This window comes from Pelophylax lessonae (assembly GCF_965119305.1).
Source record: "Pelophylax lessonae genome assembly, chromosome: 5".
NCBI lineage: Eukaryota > Metazoa > Chordata > Amphibia > Anura > Ranidae > Pelophylax > Pelophylax lessonae.
In genome coordinates, this window is record NC_138772.1 from 166,245,292 (window position 1) to 166,259,086 (window position 13,795).

Sequence of the window (13,795 nt, forward strand, 5' to 3'; positions counted from 1 at the left end):
TATCTAGCTCACATCTCACCTCCTTGTAGAATGTTAACAGATTGGTTTGACAAGAACGCCCTTTTGTAAACCCGTGCTGATTACTGCTGATGTTGTGGTTCTCTTTAGCAAATTCTTGGATATAGTCCCTTATCATCCCTTCCAGAAGTTTACATACTATTGACGTCAGGCTGACCGGCCTATCATTTCCCAGGATATGCCTCTGCCCTTTTTTGAATATTGGTAGCACGTTAGCTTTCCTCTAGTCACCTGGTACAGTTCCTGTCAAAATACTATCTGCAAAGATCAGGAACAGTGGTCAAGATATAACCTTACTTAGTTCTTTGAGTACTCTCGGATGCACACCATCCAGGCCTGGTGATTTATGTGTGTTAATTTTATCCAGCCTTTCCCTGATTTTACCCTCTGTTAGCCATAGAGTCCAGTGATGTCCGGCTAACCATACAGTCATGGTCAGTATACCCCTCCTTTTCCTGTGTAAAGACTGAGGTGAAGAAAGCATTAAGCACGGTTGCCTTCTCTGTGTCCTCTGTAACCATCCTCCCATCATTGTTAATTATGTGTGCAACATGCTCTGACCTAGTTTTTTTGCTGTTGATATATTTAAAGAATTTCTAAGGGTTCTTTTTACTTTCCTCTGCTATTTGTCTCTCGAAGTTGATTTTAGCCATTTTGATTTAGTATTTACATTTCTTATTTGATTCCTTGTATTGCTGGAAAGCCGATCATGTGCCCTCCGATTTATATTTTTCGAAGACCATTTTTTTTCCCCCTAATAAGTTTTGTTACCTTACGGTTTAGCCAGCCCGGTTTGGCTTTAGCTCTTCTAAATTTATTTTCCATAGGAATGCACCGTGCAATGCTTTTGTTTATTATGTTCCTAAAGCATTCCCTTTTTTCCTCCGTGGTCAGTGTTCCTAGGATTTGGTCCCAGTTTATTTTCTCTATCATTGAGCACAGTTTGGGTAATTTTGCCCTTCTGAAGTTTAGGGTTCTTATGTTCCCCTCTTGCCTTGCTATATTGTGATTTACGCTAAATGTGATCATCCTGTGATCGCTAGAACCCAAGTTGTTCCGGACTCCTACATCTGAGATTAGATCTGGGTCATTTGTAATTAATAGATCCAGCAATGCATTCTTTCTAGTAGGAGAATCCACCAACTGAGACATGTAGTTGTCCTTTAAGGTTTTCATGAAGAGACGGGCCTTTAGTGAGTGTGCAGTCCCCTCTTCCCAGTCAATGTCTTGATAATTGCAGTCCCCTAATATGATGACTGGTCTCAGCTTCCCGCATTACCCAACAGTGATAGAAATTCCAGCTCTACCTGCTCCCTTTGGTTGGGTTTATATTGAGAGTTACGCCAGATCGGAGTATTGGAAAGGAAGCCTTGGATGCCCAGGTGTTGATTAAACATACAGTATGTCCACAAAGATTTAAGGAGCGTGACAGTCGGTGCATTGTTATAGGGATGAACACCCGAAGCAGATTGCAAGGATAGGGCAATTTTAACGTGATGCGGAAAATGCGTTTCACACACTGTATAAGCATGAAGCCAGGTTACTTCTCTTTGTTTTTTTCTGTCCTGCTCTGAAACATCCAAAGGAAATTTCTCCCCACCAGTTGGGACATGATTCATGGTTTAAAGGTTTACCCTGTTTCTATAGCTTTTTTTTGGCAATCTTGCCTCTTATTCTTCTGCAGGTTCTCACAGGGGGTGTTCCTGCTTCTCATTTCACTGGTGTCAGGTGAATTAAGCAACTTATTGTTCAGACCTATTCACTGAGGATTAGGGTACTTCCCTTTCTTTTTAAGGCACTCTCCACCACCTCTGTAGGTGCCTCTTGGGCTTTTCAGCATCAGACATCTGTTTTACAAAATTGCTAGGCTGCCACTTGGTCCTCTGTTCACACATTTGCAAGCTTGCCAGGTGGATGCTCAGGGCTATACTGATTCTTCAGTTGCAAGGTGCTACTGGCTGTGGTTAGAGCTAGGGTTCTTCAACTTTGGTTGTGGGGGCCTGTTTTTCTTTTTGAGTTGCCCACTCTTCAATTTGTATAGCTTTCAGACTTCCCTGTTGCTGATGACTCTGCCTATGTCTTGTACAGTATGAGAAAGAAAAATGGGATTTTGACTTACCGTAAAAATACCAAAAATGTTGCGCAAAAATATATAGTGAGCAGTATATATGATCTTAAAACAATACATAACCTTCAATACGTAAAAAGTATATATAATAATAAATAATATCCTAATATAAGCATAGCAGGTCCATCAAAACAGTCTCAATATAAATAAATACTATAAAGTGCCCAATGTGAAGAAATGCTCATGTGTAGAAATATCCACTCATGCAATGTCGACAGAAATGTCGGTATGGTAATTGACCTCTATGAAAGTGCCAAAAGTGCTACATAAATAAATGTGGAAAAATCAGAGTCTCTAATAGAAAACATATGTGAAGTCCATATCGTGCAAAATAATCCTATTGAACCAGTGCGAACTTGAGTGGGAATAGCTTCTTCCAAAAAGTGCCGCTAGTGCTAAGTAGTGCTGATGAAAAGGTCACATAAAGTGACCAGTGCTTCCAAGGTGACCAAGTGCCAGAGTATCACAGCAAACTGTGTACCCCCTTGTGAGTGGGCGCTCACCTTAAGATATGAGACTATGCGATTAAGCTATAGTCAGATTGCGTTTTAGTAGGGTCTGGTCGGTACACCCAGGAAGGATCCTTTCCCATAAAGCAGCTCTTACATAAGTCATCAGATGTATGCCATACAAGAAAGAAAACTCAAGATAGTGCTGACATCCTTTTAAAACTAATGAATTTATTAAGGGAATAATATGCACTCACATTTAAAAAGGTGCTTGAGTGCACCAATCTGTAGCCGTTTTAAAACAGTTTCCCCTTCGGGGATCAATCGTGGTGGTGTGGTGAGAAGACGCCGCTCTAATCACTCAGCCAGCAGCCGACAGCCTCACTGAATGTAGTGTAGTGTTCCGTCCGTCCTTGCCCCTCCCCTACGCGTGACGACACAAGGGACCACGTGTCTTCATCAGGGGGATGAAGGCGCCAACAGATCCACCTCGGGGGTGCCACACTGCAGACACAGCTGATGAAATACCTCTGGATGAAGGGACCACTCCTCGTGGTCCAACGCATGCCGACAGAGGCAATCTGGGTGCCAATCCCCCCCCCCAGGAATGTGTATGGCGGAGAAGGCTGGAACGAACTGTTCTGCCCACCTTAGAATGCTGGATACCTCCAGAGCCACCAGGACACTTCTTGTGCCCAATTGGTGATTGACATAAGCAATGGCCGTAGCATTGTCCGATTACGTTTGCACTGGACAACCATGAAAACAATCCGTCCAATGATCCAGACATAGTCTCCAGTGTCCAGATCCCCTAAGCAGAATGCTTGCCGAGGATGCCTCCCCAGCTGGACAGGCTAGCATCCATGGTGACCACTTTCCAATACAAGGGGAAGGAAGGAATTTCCCAGCCGAAGCGCAGAGAACGAAGCCACCAAATCAGGGACTCCTTTGTGCCCCGATTCAGCCAGATCTGATTGTCCAGAGACTGCAGAGTCTTGTCCCATTTGGTCAGAATTTTCCTTTGCAGGGACCTCATAAGGAACTGTGCAAACAGAACCGCCTTGAAGACACCATCAGGCCCAGCACCCGCATGCAAGTCCGGAGGGATTACCATTTGTTGGACAGCAGCAGGCGAATTGCAGCCTGCAATTTCTGGAGTTTGTCCAGAGGGAGGAGCACTCTGGCTAAGGCCGAGTCCAGAGTCAGGCCCAGATAGTACAGCTTTGTAGACCGAACTAGAGCAGACTTCTGAAAATTCAGAATCTAGCCGAACTCCTGCAGTGTTCGTATTGTGATCTCCATGTTCTCCACCAGAGCAGAGGGAGACTCTGCTCGCAGAAAGAGATCATCCAAGTAGCCCAACGTCCCCATTGGCGTAGTAAAGCTAGCACCGGGGCTAACACTTTTGTGAAGACCAGAGGAGCAGATGCCGAGACCAAGGGGAATGCCACAAACTGATAATGCTCCTCTCCCACAGCAAAGCCGAGAAAACGCTGGTGACTGGCACATATTGGAATGTGAAGGTAGGCATTCTTAATATCAATAGAGGCGAGGAAATCCGTGACGCAGGGATGCCAAAACCATTAGAATGGACTCCATTCTGAACTTCTGTACCCGCACAAAGCAGTTTATCACCTTGAGGTCCAAGATTGGACGTACTTTGCCTTCCTTCCTGGGAACAGGTTTGAGTAAAAACCCTAAAATCGTTCTGAGGTCGGAACAGGGACAATCACTCCTTGAAGGAACAGGTCTTGTACTACCCAAACAGGCCCTGTAAGCGGTCTGGGGACAAGCGCAAGTTGAAGGGAAAAAACCTTGCCGGGGACAAGGTCGAACCTCGATCTTGTAGCCAGAACAAATGACATGGTGGACCCACTTGTCTTACACCCGGAAAGTCCACGGGTCTGGACACCAGCAAAGACGTCCCCCCACCCCCGATACGGGTGAGGGCACACCTTCATGCAGAAGCAGCCTTCTACCCGGGTCTGGAGAAGCCCGATCTTGGCTTTCCAGACTAGGTTCGTTTGAATCCACCAGAAGAGGCCCTGAAAGGGTTTGAGCCCTTGTCAGTCGACCCTGAGCAATGAAAAAAACTTCTTATGAGCTGAGAAGGAAGACCCACGTCTATGACGAGGTTCCTTGCCCTTAGTAGCCCGCGGAAGAAAAGTACTTTTCCCCCTGTGAGATCTTTAATGATGTCATCCAGGGTAGCTCCAAACAGGCCATCTCCTTGAAAAGGAAGATCAGTCAAGGCCTTTTTTGAAGTCTGATCCGCAGACCAGCACTTGAGCCAAATAACACGATGAAGGACCACTGCCAAAACAGAGAGGCGAGCCATCAGGGTAGCCACATCCAATAAGGCATCACCAATAAACTGCAGCCCCTGGACCAGCTGGTCTGCCAGCTCTGCAAAGGCAGGGTGAGCTATTCCCCCTCTAGGTCACGGTGTAGGAGCTTAGCCCACTCGGTCAGAGTTTGCGACACTAGGCAATGGTGAGTACCGGCCTCATTGCCAAACCAGCCAAAGTGAAAGGGTCCTGAAAGGAAGGGGGCGGCTGCCTCTCCTCTGTATATGCTGCCAAGTGGCCTCAGGTGGTCAACCTGAGGGACTGAGAGTCAGAGAGGAGCTGAACTCAGATGTCCTGCAGAGCTGACTGGAAGGGAGACACTGGAAAAGATCTGATTCTGCCTACAGTGAGTACAGATCTGTGTTGTGGGGCCTGTCCTGGGAGGGCCACCCCTTCTGCTAGAAGATTCAGTGGATAGGTGTCAGTCAAGGGGATACTAGAGAGTGTCCTGAAGATAATGTAGTTGCATCAAGTATATTGCTATAGAGAGCAAGAGGACTTAATTCTTCCATACAAGTGGCAGTATGATCAAAGCAGTGTGTCTGCTTCCACAAATAACCTGGTGAGGCCAAGGGAGAGTTGTCCTTATCTACTGTGAATAGCTCAAGTTGGAGTATCCCACTATTCCCTTCTCCCATCCAAGTTCTACAATAAATATAAAACCAAATCCCCTGGACTTTTTAATGAGTAATGAGCAACCGGGAGTAAGGATGGATGTGTGAAGAATCCCCTAGTGACTGTCTGCAGGTAATCAGAGGGAGACCCAAGAAGTCATCAAACAGCAAGCCCTACGGGGACAGTGCTACATATCTAGGACATATTTATCATTGCACTTGCCATAGTTCTTTGCTTCTAAAACTTGACCCCAACCACTGTGTGCATGTTTTAGTAGTGCAGTGCTTTTTTTGAGGAGCAAAAGGAAGAATGTATAAATCAACCTTTAGTACATCTAGCACTTGGTCTGGCTCATTCATCCTGTTTTGCATTGCTTTGCTGTGTAGCAGAGTTGATACGTTTCCTCTCTATATGTTAAAAACCATCTGAATAAACCAACAAAAACAAAGACATCGATTTATTTGATAAATATCCTCATGGACAAAACAGATTATTTTACCTAGACCCTAGGGAATTGAAAACATATTGAGCATTCTTTGAAGAGAAGCACAGACAGAACATTATTACTAAAGTCTCCTGTATGCCATAAAACTAAACCTTTTTCAACAATATGGTTATAAATCAAACACTAAAACATTTCAGCAGCACATTGCAAGCATCCGGCATCTAGCATGCTAGCTTTTCTTGCTCTAGAGCTACTTAATGCAGTTTCTCTTTCATCCTGGTCAGGAAGGCCAGGTCATTAGGATTATTTGGTGACTAAATCAGAACACACAGAAGAAATGCAGCATCAAATCAAGGATAGTAAAGGCTGGGTAGGCAAGCAATAAAGGACATTGTGTAAATTAAAGACTTAGAATTTTTTATATGCTTTTGTATGTCTTTATTAACGGAGTACCCAAGGATCACAAGACCTTCATTACCAAATATAGATGCTATAGAGTTCATTGTATCCCAAAGAGTGACTACACTAGACTCAGAGGGCCAAAAGCATTACAATCTATACAGAATACACAGTACGTACCAGTGGCGGCTGGTGCTCTATGGGCCGGGGGGAGGCAGACCGACCTCATCATACCCCCCCCAGGCCGCACACCATACCCCCCCCCTCCGGACCACAGCGAGACAGGACAGGACAACCCGCTCACTCACCCTGCCTGGATATCTGCAGCAGCAGGCGGTGGCGGCTTCGGCTTCTTCCCCCTGTCTTCTGAGTTTCCTCCTCCATGCTTCTCTTTTTTGGCCAATCGGTAAACGGGTCTCAAGACCCGCTTCCTGATTGGTCAGGAGGAGGATCCGTGTGACAATAGCGAATTTTCATTCGCTATTGTCACACAACTGGGTGCGCTCACTGCGCCCCGAGCCCACCCTTTTTTTTAGCCTGTGAGAGCCTCTGGCTCTAGTCACATGGTTAGAAAAAAAAAAAAGGCCCATTGAACTCCATGCGTCCAGCGCCCAGCATGTAGATTAGGGGGCCAGACGCATGAAAAGGGGGGCGGCACCCCTGCGCCCCATATGCGCCAGCCGCCACTGGTACGTACACTTCCCTTTCCTTCACATCCATTTTTTATTCTCCTAGTTGCTTTTTGAGTTTATGGCAGGCTTATGTTTGAAAAGCAGCTTAAATTCAACACCAGGGCCTTTTGGCTTTTGGAAGGTGGTCCACACATTACCCTAAGATTACAAGTGATGCAACACATTTGAGCATCTGTATACAAGAATAGTGTATGTTTTCCGCAAGGAGGATAAAAAAGGTTTGTTCATGTAAGGATGTTTTAAAGGGGTTCTAAAGGTAAATGGTTTCACCTAAAACATTCTCTGCATTAGGGTAAAAAAAAAAAACCTTCTGTTGTTGGAATTGCCTCCAGCCCCCCATTTTACTTACTTGAGTCCAATCTCAATTTAGTGTTGTGCCCTAGAGCTGTGGCTTTCTCTGCTCTCTCTCTTCCCTCAAAGGACAGAGAGGCAGCAGCAGGAACCATTGACTTCCTCTGCTGTCGAGCATCGGTACGGGACCCCAGAAGGGGAGGATTGGGGCTGCTCTGCGCAAAACCATTGCACAGAGTAAGAATGTATGACTTTTTTTCTAAAAGAAAAAAAAAAATGGAATTTTTGTAAAATCTTACCATAAAATTCCTTTCTCTGAGTCCTCCGACAGTCGCCGCCCCCTTCCAAGTCCTCACCAATGGGTATTGACCTTTGCTCCGTAGGAGTAGCTAGGCAACAAGAATTGTTAATACAAAAGCTTTTAGCATAGACACACCCCTAGGGGCTATCCCCTCAGTCAATACCTCCCTGCACCAGCATTCCCAACTCAGTTTGGTAGCATAGCAGTAAGAGTACACAAAAACCCCAAAAGAGGGGCGGGAGGCGGCAACTGTGGGAGGACTCAGAGAAAGGAATTTTACGGTAAGATTTTACAAAAATTCCGTTTTCTCTTACGTCCTCCGACAGTCGCCACCCCCTTCCAAGTCCTCACCAATGGGATGTCCCAAAGCAGTGTAGACATGAGGGGTGGGAGACGCAACCGTAGAAAGGCAACGCAGTACCCACATCAGAGAAAGGAACCTTACCACAGTAAGAGAACCAACTGGGCAACAGGAAAGCGTGCTCAACAGGAGCAACAACCCAGGAAAACAAGTAACCCAGGGGTAAAACACCCCAATAACCAAGGGCCCACAAAAACAAGGGTCCCTAAGAAACTGCGGCACTGAGAACTTTACGGCCAAAGGAGGCATCAGCCGATGCCTGAACATCCACCTTATAGAACTTTGAGAAGGTGTGAACGGACGACCAAGTCGCCGCCTTACACACCTGGGCCACAGAAGCCTGATGACGGTAAGCCCAAGACGTACTCAAAGACCTGGTAGAGTGCCCTTCACAGGGAAGGGAGGAACCTTCCCCTTCAAGGCATAGGCTTGTTCAATGATTTGTCTGATCCATTTGGCGATGGTCGCAGCCGACGCCGCCATGTCGGAAAAAAAGATGGGTTAGGCCGCAGGACCACCTTATCCTTGTGGACCACCAGGTAGGGAGAGTTGCAGGACAAAGCCGCCAGCTCCGACACCCTGCGAGCCGAAGTGATCGCCACCAAGAAGGCAACCTTCTTGGACAACAGAGACAACGAGATCTCCCTGATCTTTTCAAAGGGAGCCTGTTGCAACACGGACAGAACCAAGTTCAAGTCCCATGGAGGTAAAGGTTCCCTCCTAGGAGGGGCCAAATGTCGCACCCCCTGAACAAAGGTGCTGACCAATGAATTAGACGCCACAGGGCGTCGAAAGAGAACGGCCAGCGCAGAAGTCTGACCCTTAATCGTGGCCAACGCCAAACGCTGGTCCACTCCCGTTTGAAGGAAAGCCAACACTCTCGACACCGAGTATGAGTGAGGGGGAATACCCCCTGGACTCACACCAGGCAAAATACACCTTCCAAGTACGGTAGTAAATCCTCCCCGAAGAGGCTTTTCTAGCCTTGATCAAAGTGGGAATGACCTCAGGGGAGAGACCCCTATCCTTCAGGACCTGGCTTTCAACAGCCAGGCCGTTAAAGCCAGCGACTGTAAAGCAGGATGGAATATCGGCCCTTGAGACAGGAGGTCTTCTCGAAGTGGCAGACGCCACGGAGCGTCGACTGCCAGATTTAAGAGGTCTGCGTACCAAGACCGGCGAGGCCAGTCCGGCGCCACCAGAATCACCGTGTGCGGTTCCGAGGCTAACCTGCGAAGAAGCCTGGACAGCAGTTGAATCGGTGGAAAGGCATACATCAGATGATACTGATGCCAGGGCGCCACTAACGCGTCTGAGGCGTCTGCCCGAGGATCGCACGTCCTTGCCACGAACCTTTCCACCTTGTTGTTCAGACGAGACACGAACAGGTCCACATCCGGGGAACCCCACTTCGCGCACAACATCTGGAAGACATCCGGGTGAAGGGACCATTCTCCCTGGTCCAGGGTCTGGCGACTCAGATAATCCGCCTGCCAGTTATCCACCCCCGGAATGTGAACTGCCGATATCGCCGGGACATGCGTCTCGGCCCAAGACAGAATGTCGGCTACTTCCCGAGTCGCTCGGGCACTCCTGGTGCCCCCTTGGTGGTTGATGTAGGCCACCGCGGTGGCATTGTCCGTCTGAACCCGAACTGGACGGCCCCGAAGCCGGCCCGTCCATCTCAGAAGGCAAAGCTTTATCGCACTCAATTCCAGAATGTTGATTGGAAGGGAGGACTCCTCCTCCGACCAAGTTCCCTGGGCAGACAGAACGCCCAGAACACCACCCCAACCCGACAGGCTGGCATCCGTGGTGAGCACCGTCCACGATAATGGGGACTGGAGCCACCACAGAAGATCCCTCCTGGTGTCGCGGCTCAGGAGATCCGCAGATCCAGGGATTGCGGCCGCCCGTCCCACTCGGCCAGAATCTCCGCTTGGAGACTCCGCGTGTGAAACTGGGCAAAGGGGATCGCCTAGAAAGACGAGACCATTAAACCTAGACATCTCATGCATGTCCAGAGAGACGAGTGCCGGTTGTCCCTGAGGGACCCGACCAAGAGTTCGAAGCTTGTCCTCCGGCAGGAAGACCTTCGCTTGGACAGAGTCCAGAATCATTCCCAGGTAGGGAAGACGAACCAAAGGACACAGAGTTGACTTTGGAATGTTTATAGTCCAACCGAACTCCTGCAGTGTCCGCATCGTGGCGGATAGGTCGGTCACCAGGCTCTGACTGGCGTTTGACCTTATCAGGATATCGTGCAGATACCCCAAGACAGCAATGCCCTGTGCTCGCAACAGGGCCAGAACCGGCGCCAGCACTTTGGTAAAAACCCACGGAGCAGAAGCGAGAACGAAAGGCAACGCCACGAATTGGTAGTGATCCTCCGCAATGGCGAATCGAAGGTACCTCTGGTGACCCTCGAAAATGGGGATGTGTAGGTACGCATCCTTCAGATCGATGGAGGCCATGAATTCCCCCGGACTCAGGGCAGCCACCACTGATCGCAGAGATTCCATGCGGAACTTGCGTACCCGCACAAAGCGGTTCAGAGCTTTCAGGTCCAGAATCGGACGCATTTTGCCCTCCTTTCTGGGCACAGTGAACAGATTGGAGTAAAACCCCCAAAATCTTTCCCGATGAGGCACCAGAACCACCACCCCCTGGGCCCGCAGGTCCCGCACCGCCAGGTGCAGATCCTGCAAGCGCTCCGGAGACAGCTGAAGATTTGAGGGAAAAAATCTGCCCGCCGGCCGAGAGAGAAATTCGATCTTGTAACCAGATCGAACGATTTCCTGAACCCATCTGTCCCAAATGCGGGTCAGCCAAGGTTGTAGGAAACCGCGCAGACGTCCCCCCACCCCAGAAACGGGTGAGGGCGCCCCTTCAGGCGGAAGTGGTATGGGAAGTGGAACCGGACTGGCCGGACTTCTGCTTCCCCGCCCACGGCTTCTTCTGGGAGCCTTGGCCTTTGAAGGGCTTGCCCTTGGATTGTGACCGAAAGGCACGAAAGGACCCCTGAGAGGGCCTAGACGAGGAATTCCGTTTACCACGGAAGGACTTATGCTTGTGGGACTGGGGCAGGAGAGTACTCTTGCCCCCCGTAACCCCTTTTATCAGGGTATCCAAAGCCTCGCCAAAAAGGCGAGACCCCGAGTAGGGAAAATCCGCCGGCATTTTGCGAGAAGATTGGTCGACCGACCAATTCTTCAGCCAAATCAGACGACGATTCAGTATCGCCACGCTGGACAGGCGCGCAGCCAAGGGAGCTAAATTCAAGTCCGCATCGCACAAGTACATGATACCCTGATGGATCTGGTCCACCATAGCCAACGTGGTAGGTGAAGCTGAATCAGCCACCAAGGTGCGCCTGAGCATCTTAGTCCAATCAGCAACAGCCTGTGCCACCATAATGGAAGCAAAAATAGGCTTCAGCATAGAACCAGCCACCATATAGGCATGACGGGCAAGAGACTCCATTCTCCTGTCCGTAGGGTCCCGGAAAACCGGGGTATCCTCAGAAGGCACCGCAGTAGCTTTGTTCAAAACGCCCACCGCGTGATCCACCGGAGGCGCCACACACCAACGCTCGTCGGTGGCAGGCGCAAACGGATAAAGCAGTTTAAACTTATTTGGCACAGTAAAGGGCTTCTTTAAATTGCGCCACTGTTCATTAACCGTATGGTGAAATTCAGCAGGGCAGGGAAAAACCTGCGCTGATTTGCGAGTCCTCTGTGTTCCAAAAGAAGACACCCTAGCAGGAGGAGTAGGCTCATCCTCCAGGTGCAAGGTATCCTTTATGGAAGCAATCAGCTCATTCATGAGTGCAAGCTCTTCAGGCGAGCCAGGGGGAGAAACATCAACCCCCTCCACTTCTGCCTCCCCCTCGGACCCCACAAGGTCCAGAGATGAGCGGGACCCCGAGAAGGGTACGCCAGCCACAGCAGCCACATCGCCCTCTGAATCAGAGGAAATGGATAACCTGGCCCTTTTTGCGGATCGTTCAGCCATCAGCATCTGCACCTGAGACACTAAGGAAGCCACTACAGTGGTCAGATCGGCCCCCTCGGGGGTGCAGCAGCCCCCTGGTCCCCCACCAGGGTGGGGGGAAACTTGCTATCCTGAGAATCCATGCCCCAGTACAGAAAAGTAATAAAGGTACTGGCCCTTTAATACCACGGCGAGCGCAGCCCACCGCACACTGCTGTATGCACTGACCCCGCAGGGATAGACAATACAGAGCAAGGAATGACAGGACAAGAAGGTAAAAACCTGGAGAAAGCACACCAGACTGCTGCCACCGATCGCTGTTCCCAGAGAAGAGGAAGTGATGCAATGCTGGCAGACTGATATAGCCTATTGAAGGCTCTGGCAAAATGGCCGCTCGGCCGGGGGAGAAGGCTACAATAAAATGGCGCCGCCATGTGCATGGATGAGCACCGCCCGCCAAAATGGCGGCGAATGGCGCCAAAACACGGCGCTGCATAGGGACAGGGCCGGTCACAGTAGTTAGGCAAAGAAAAAAATGGCGGATCGCCGCAGCGACCGCCGCACACACACATGTCTGCACACAAAAACTGCACCCAGAGCATAATAAACAGCAGAGCAGGATGGCCCCCCCTCGCAGCCCACAGGCAGTGCAGCCACACAGGGATCTGACAGGGAGCCCGCAGTTACACAGACATGAAGGGTACTACACAGCCACAGACTTACACCCATACAGAAGGTCCCCACACAGAAGGTGCTTACCGTACCAGATGGCGTGGGGAACCGTCTCCAGCGACAAACCGCTATCAAGGCAGACAGGGAGTGCCGCAGCCAGGACGCTTGTGGACCGCAGTCATGGCGTCCAGTGAGGTAGCCACCTCACAGGCAGCATCCCTGCAGCGAACAGGGATGGGTCGTTCAATGTGCCAGGGTAAAACCTAAGCTGAACGCTCGATGGCAGGCTGGGGATCCATCTGGCTCTCAGCCCTGGGATCCAGGGCGGCCAGTCCGAGACCCAGCTCCGCATGACGATTCTTCATCAGAAGATCCCTAAACTAAGGCTGACAAAATAATAGCTAGCCAGGAAAAGAGAAAAATACTTGAAATAAAATCAAATAAAGGGTAGAAGGCTGAGACTGAGCCCCAGCACAGGAAAGCCAGCTACCCCTAAGCTAGGCAAGATCAAACTGAGTTGGGAATGCTGGTGCAGGGAGGTATTGACTGAGGGGACAGCCCCTAGGGGTGTGTCTATGCTAAAAGCTTTTGTATTAACAATTCTTGTTGCCTAGCTACTCCTACGGAGCAAAGGTCAATAACCATTGGTGAGGACTTGGAAGGGGGCGGCGACTGTCGGAGGACGTAAGAGAAATTGTTTTTTAAAGAAAAAAAATGTGTTTTTTAATTTCGCTTTAACCTTCATTGTTTTCTCCAATAATTGTTGCATGCATTTATGAGACAATTGTTTACAGAAGAGTTTCACAAGGAATAATCCATTACTTGTTCATGGGCAGGTGCTGAATACAGACGGATTGTTGCTTACCCTGGTCCAGTGGTGATGAACATCTGTGGTCCCTAGCATTACATGTCCTGCTGCACTCATGCCTGTTCGATCTGTGAATATCACTACGCGTCCTAAGCAGAAAAATATGATCATGCAATACCTACAGCAAGACAATTTAAAAAAGTCACAAACATTATTTTGCAAGATGAAGAGGCACACAACTGAAAAAACACAAGCTAATGGTGCATATTCAATGG

The 13,795-nt window shown here is 49.2% G+C and overlaps 1 protein-coding gene across 1 annotated transcript in view; it reads right to left on the minus strand.

The window, feature by feature from the left end:
* The window catches only part of TCAIM (T cell activation inhibitor, mitochondrial), a 65,485-nt gene that overhangs the window by 10,680 nt on the left and 41,010 nt on the right, over positions 1-13,795 (minus strand). Inside the window, exon 8 of the mRNA XM_082259107.1 lies at positions 13,578-13,669. Within this exon, the coding sequence (XP_082115233.1) occupies positions 13,578-13,669 (92 nt within the window). The remainder of the gene's footprint in view (positions 1-13,577; positions 13,670-13,795) is intronic.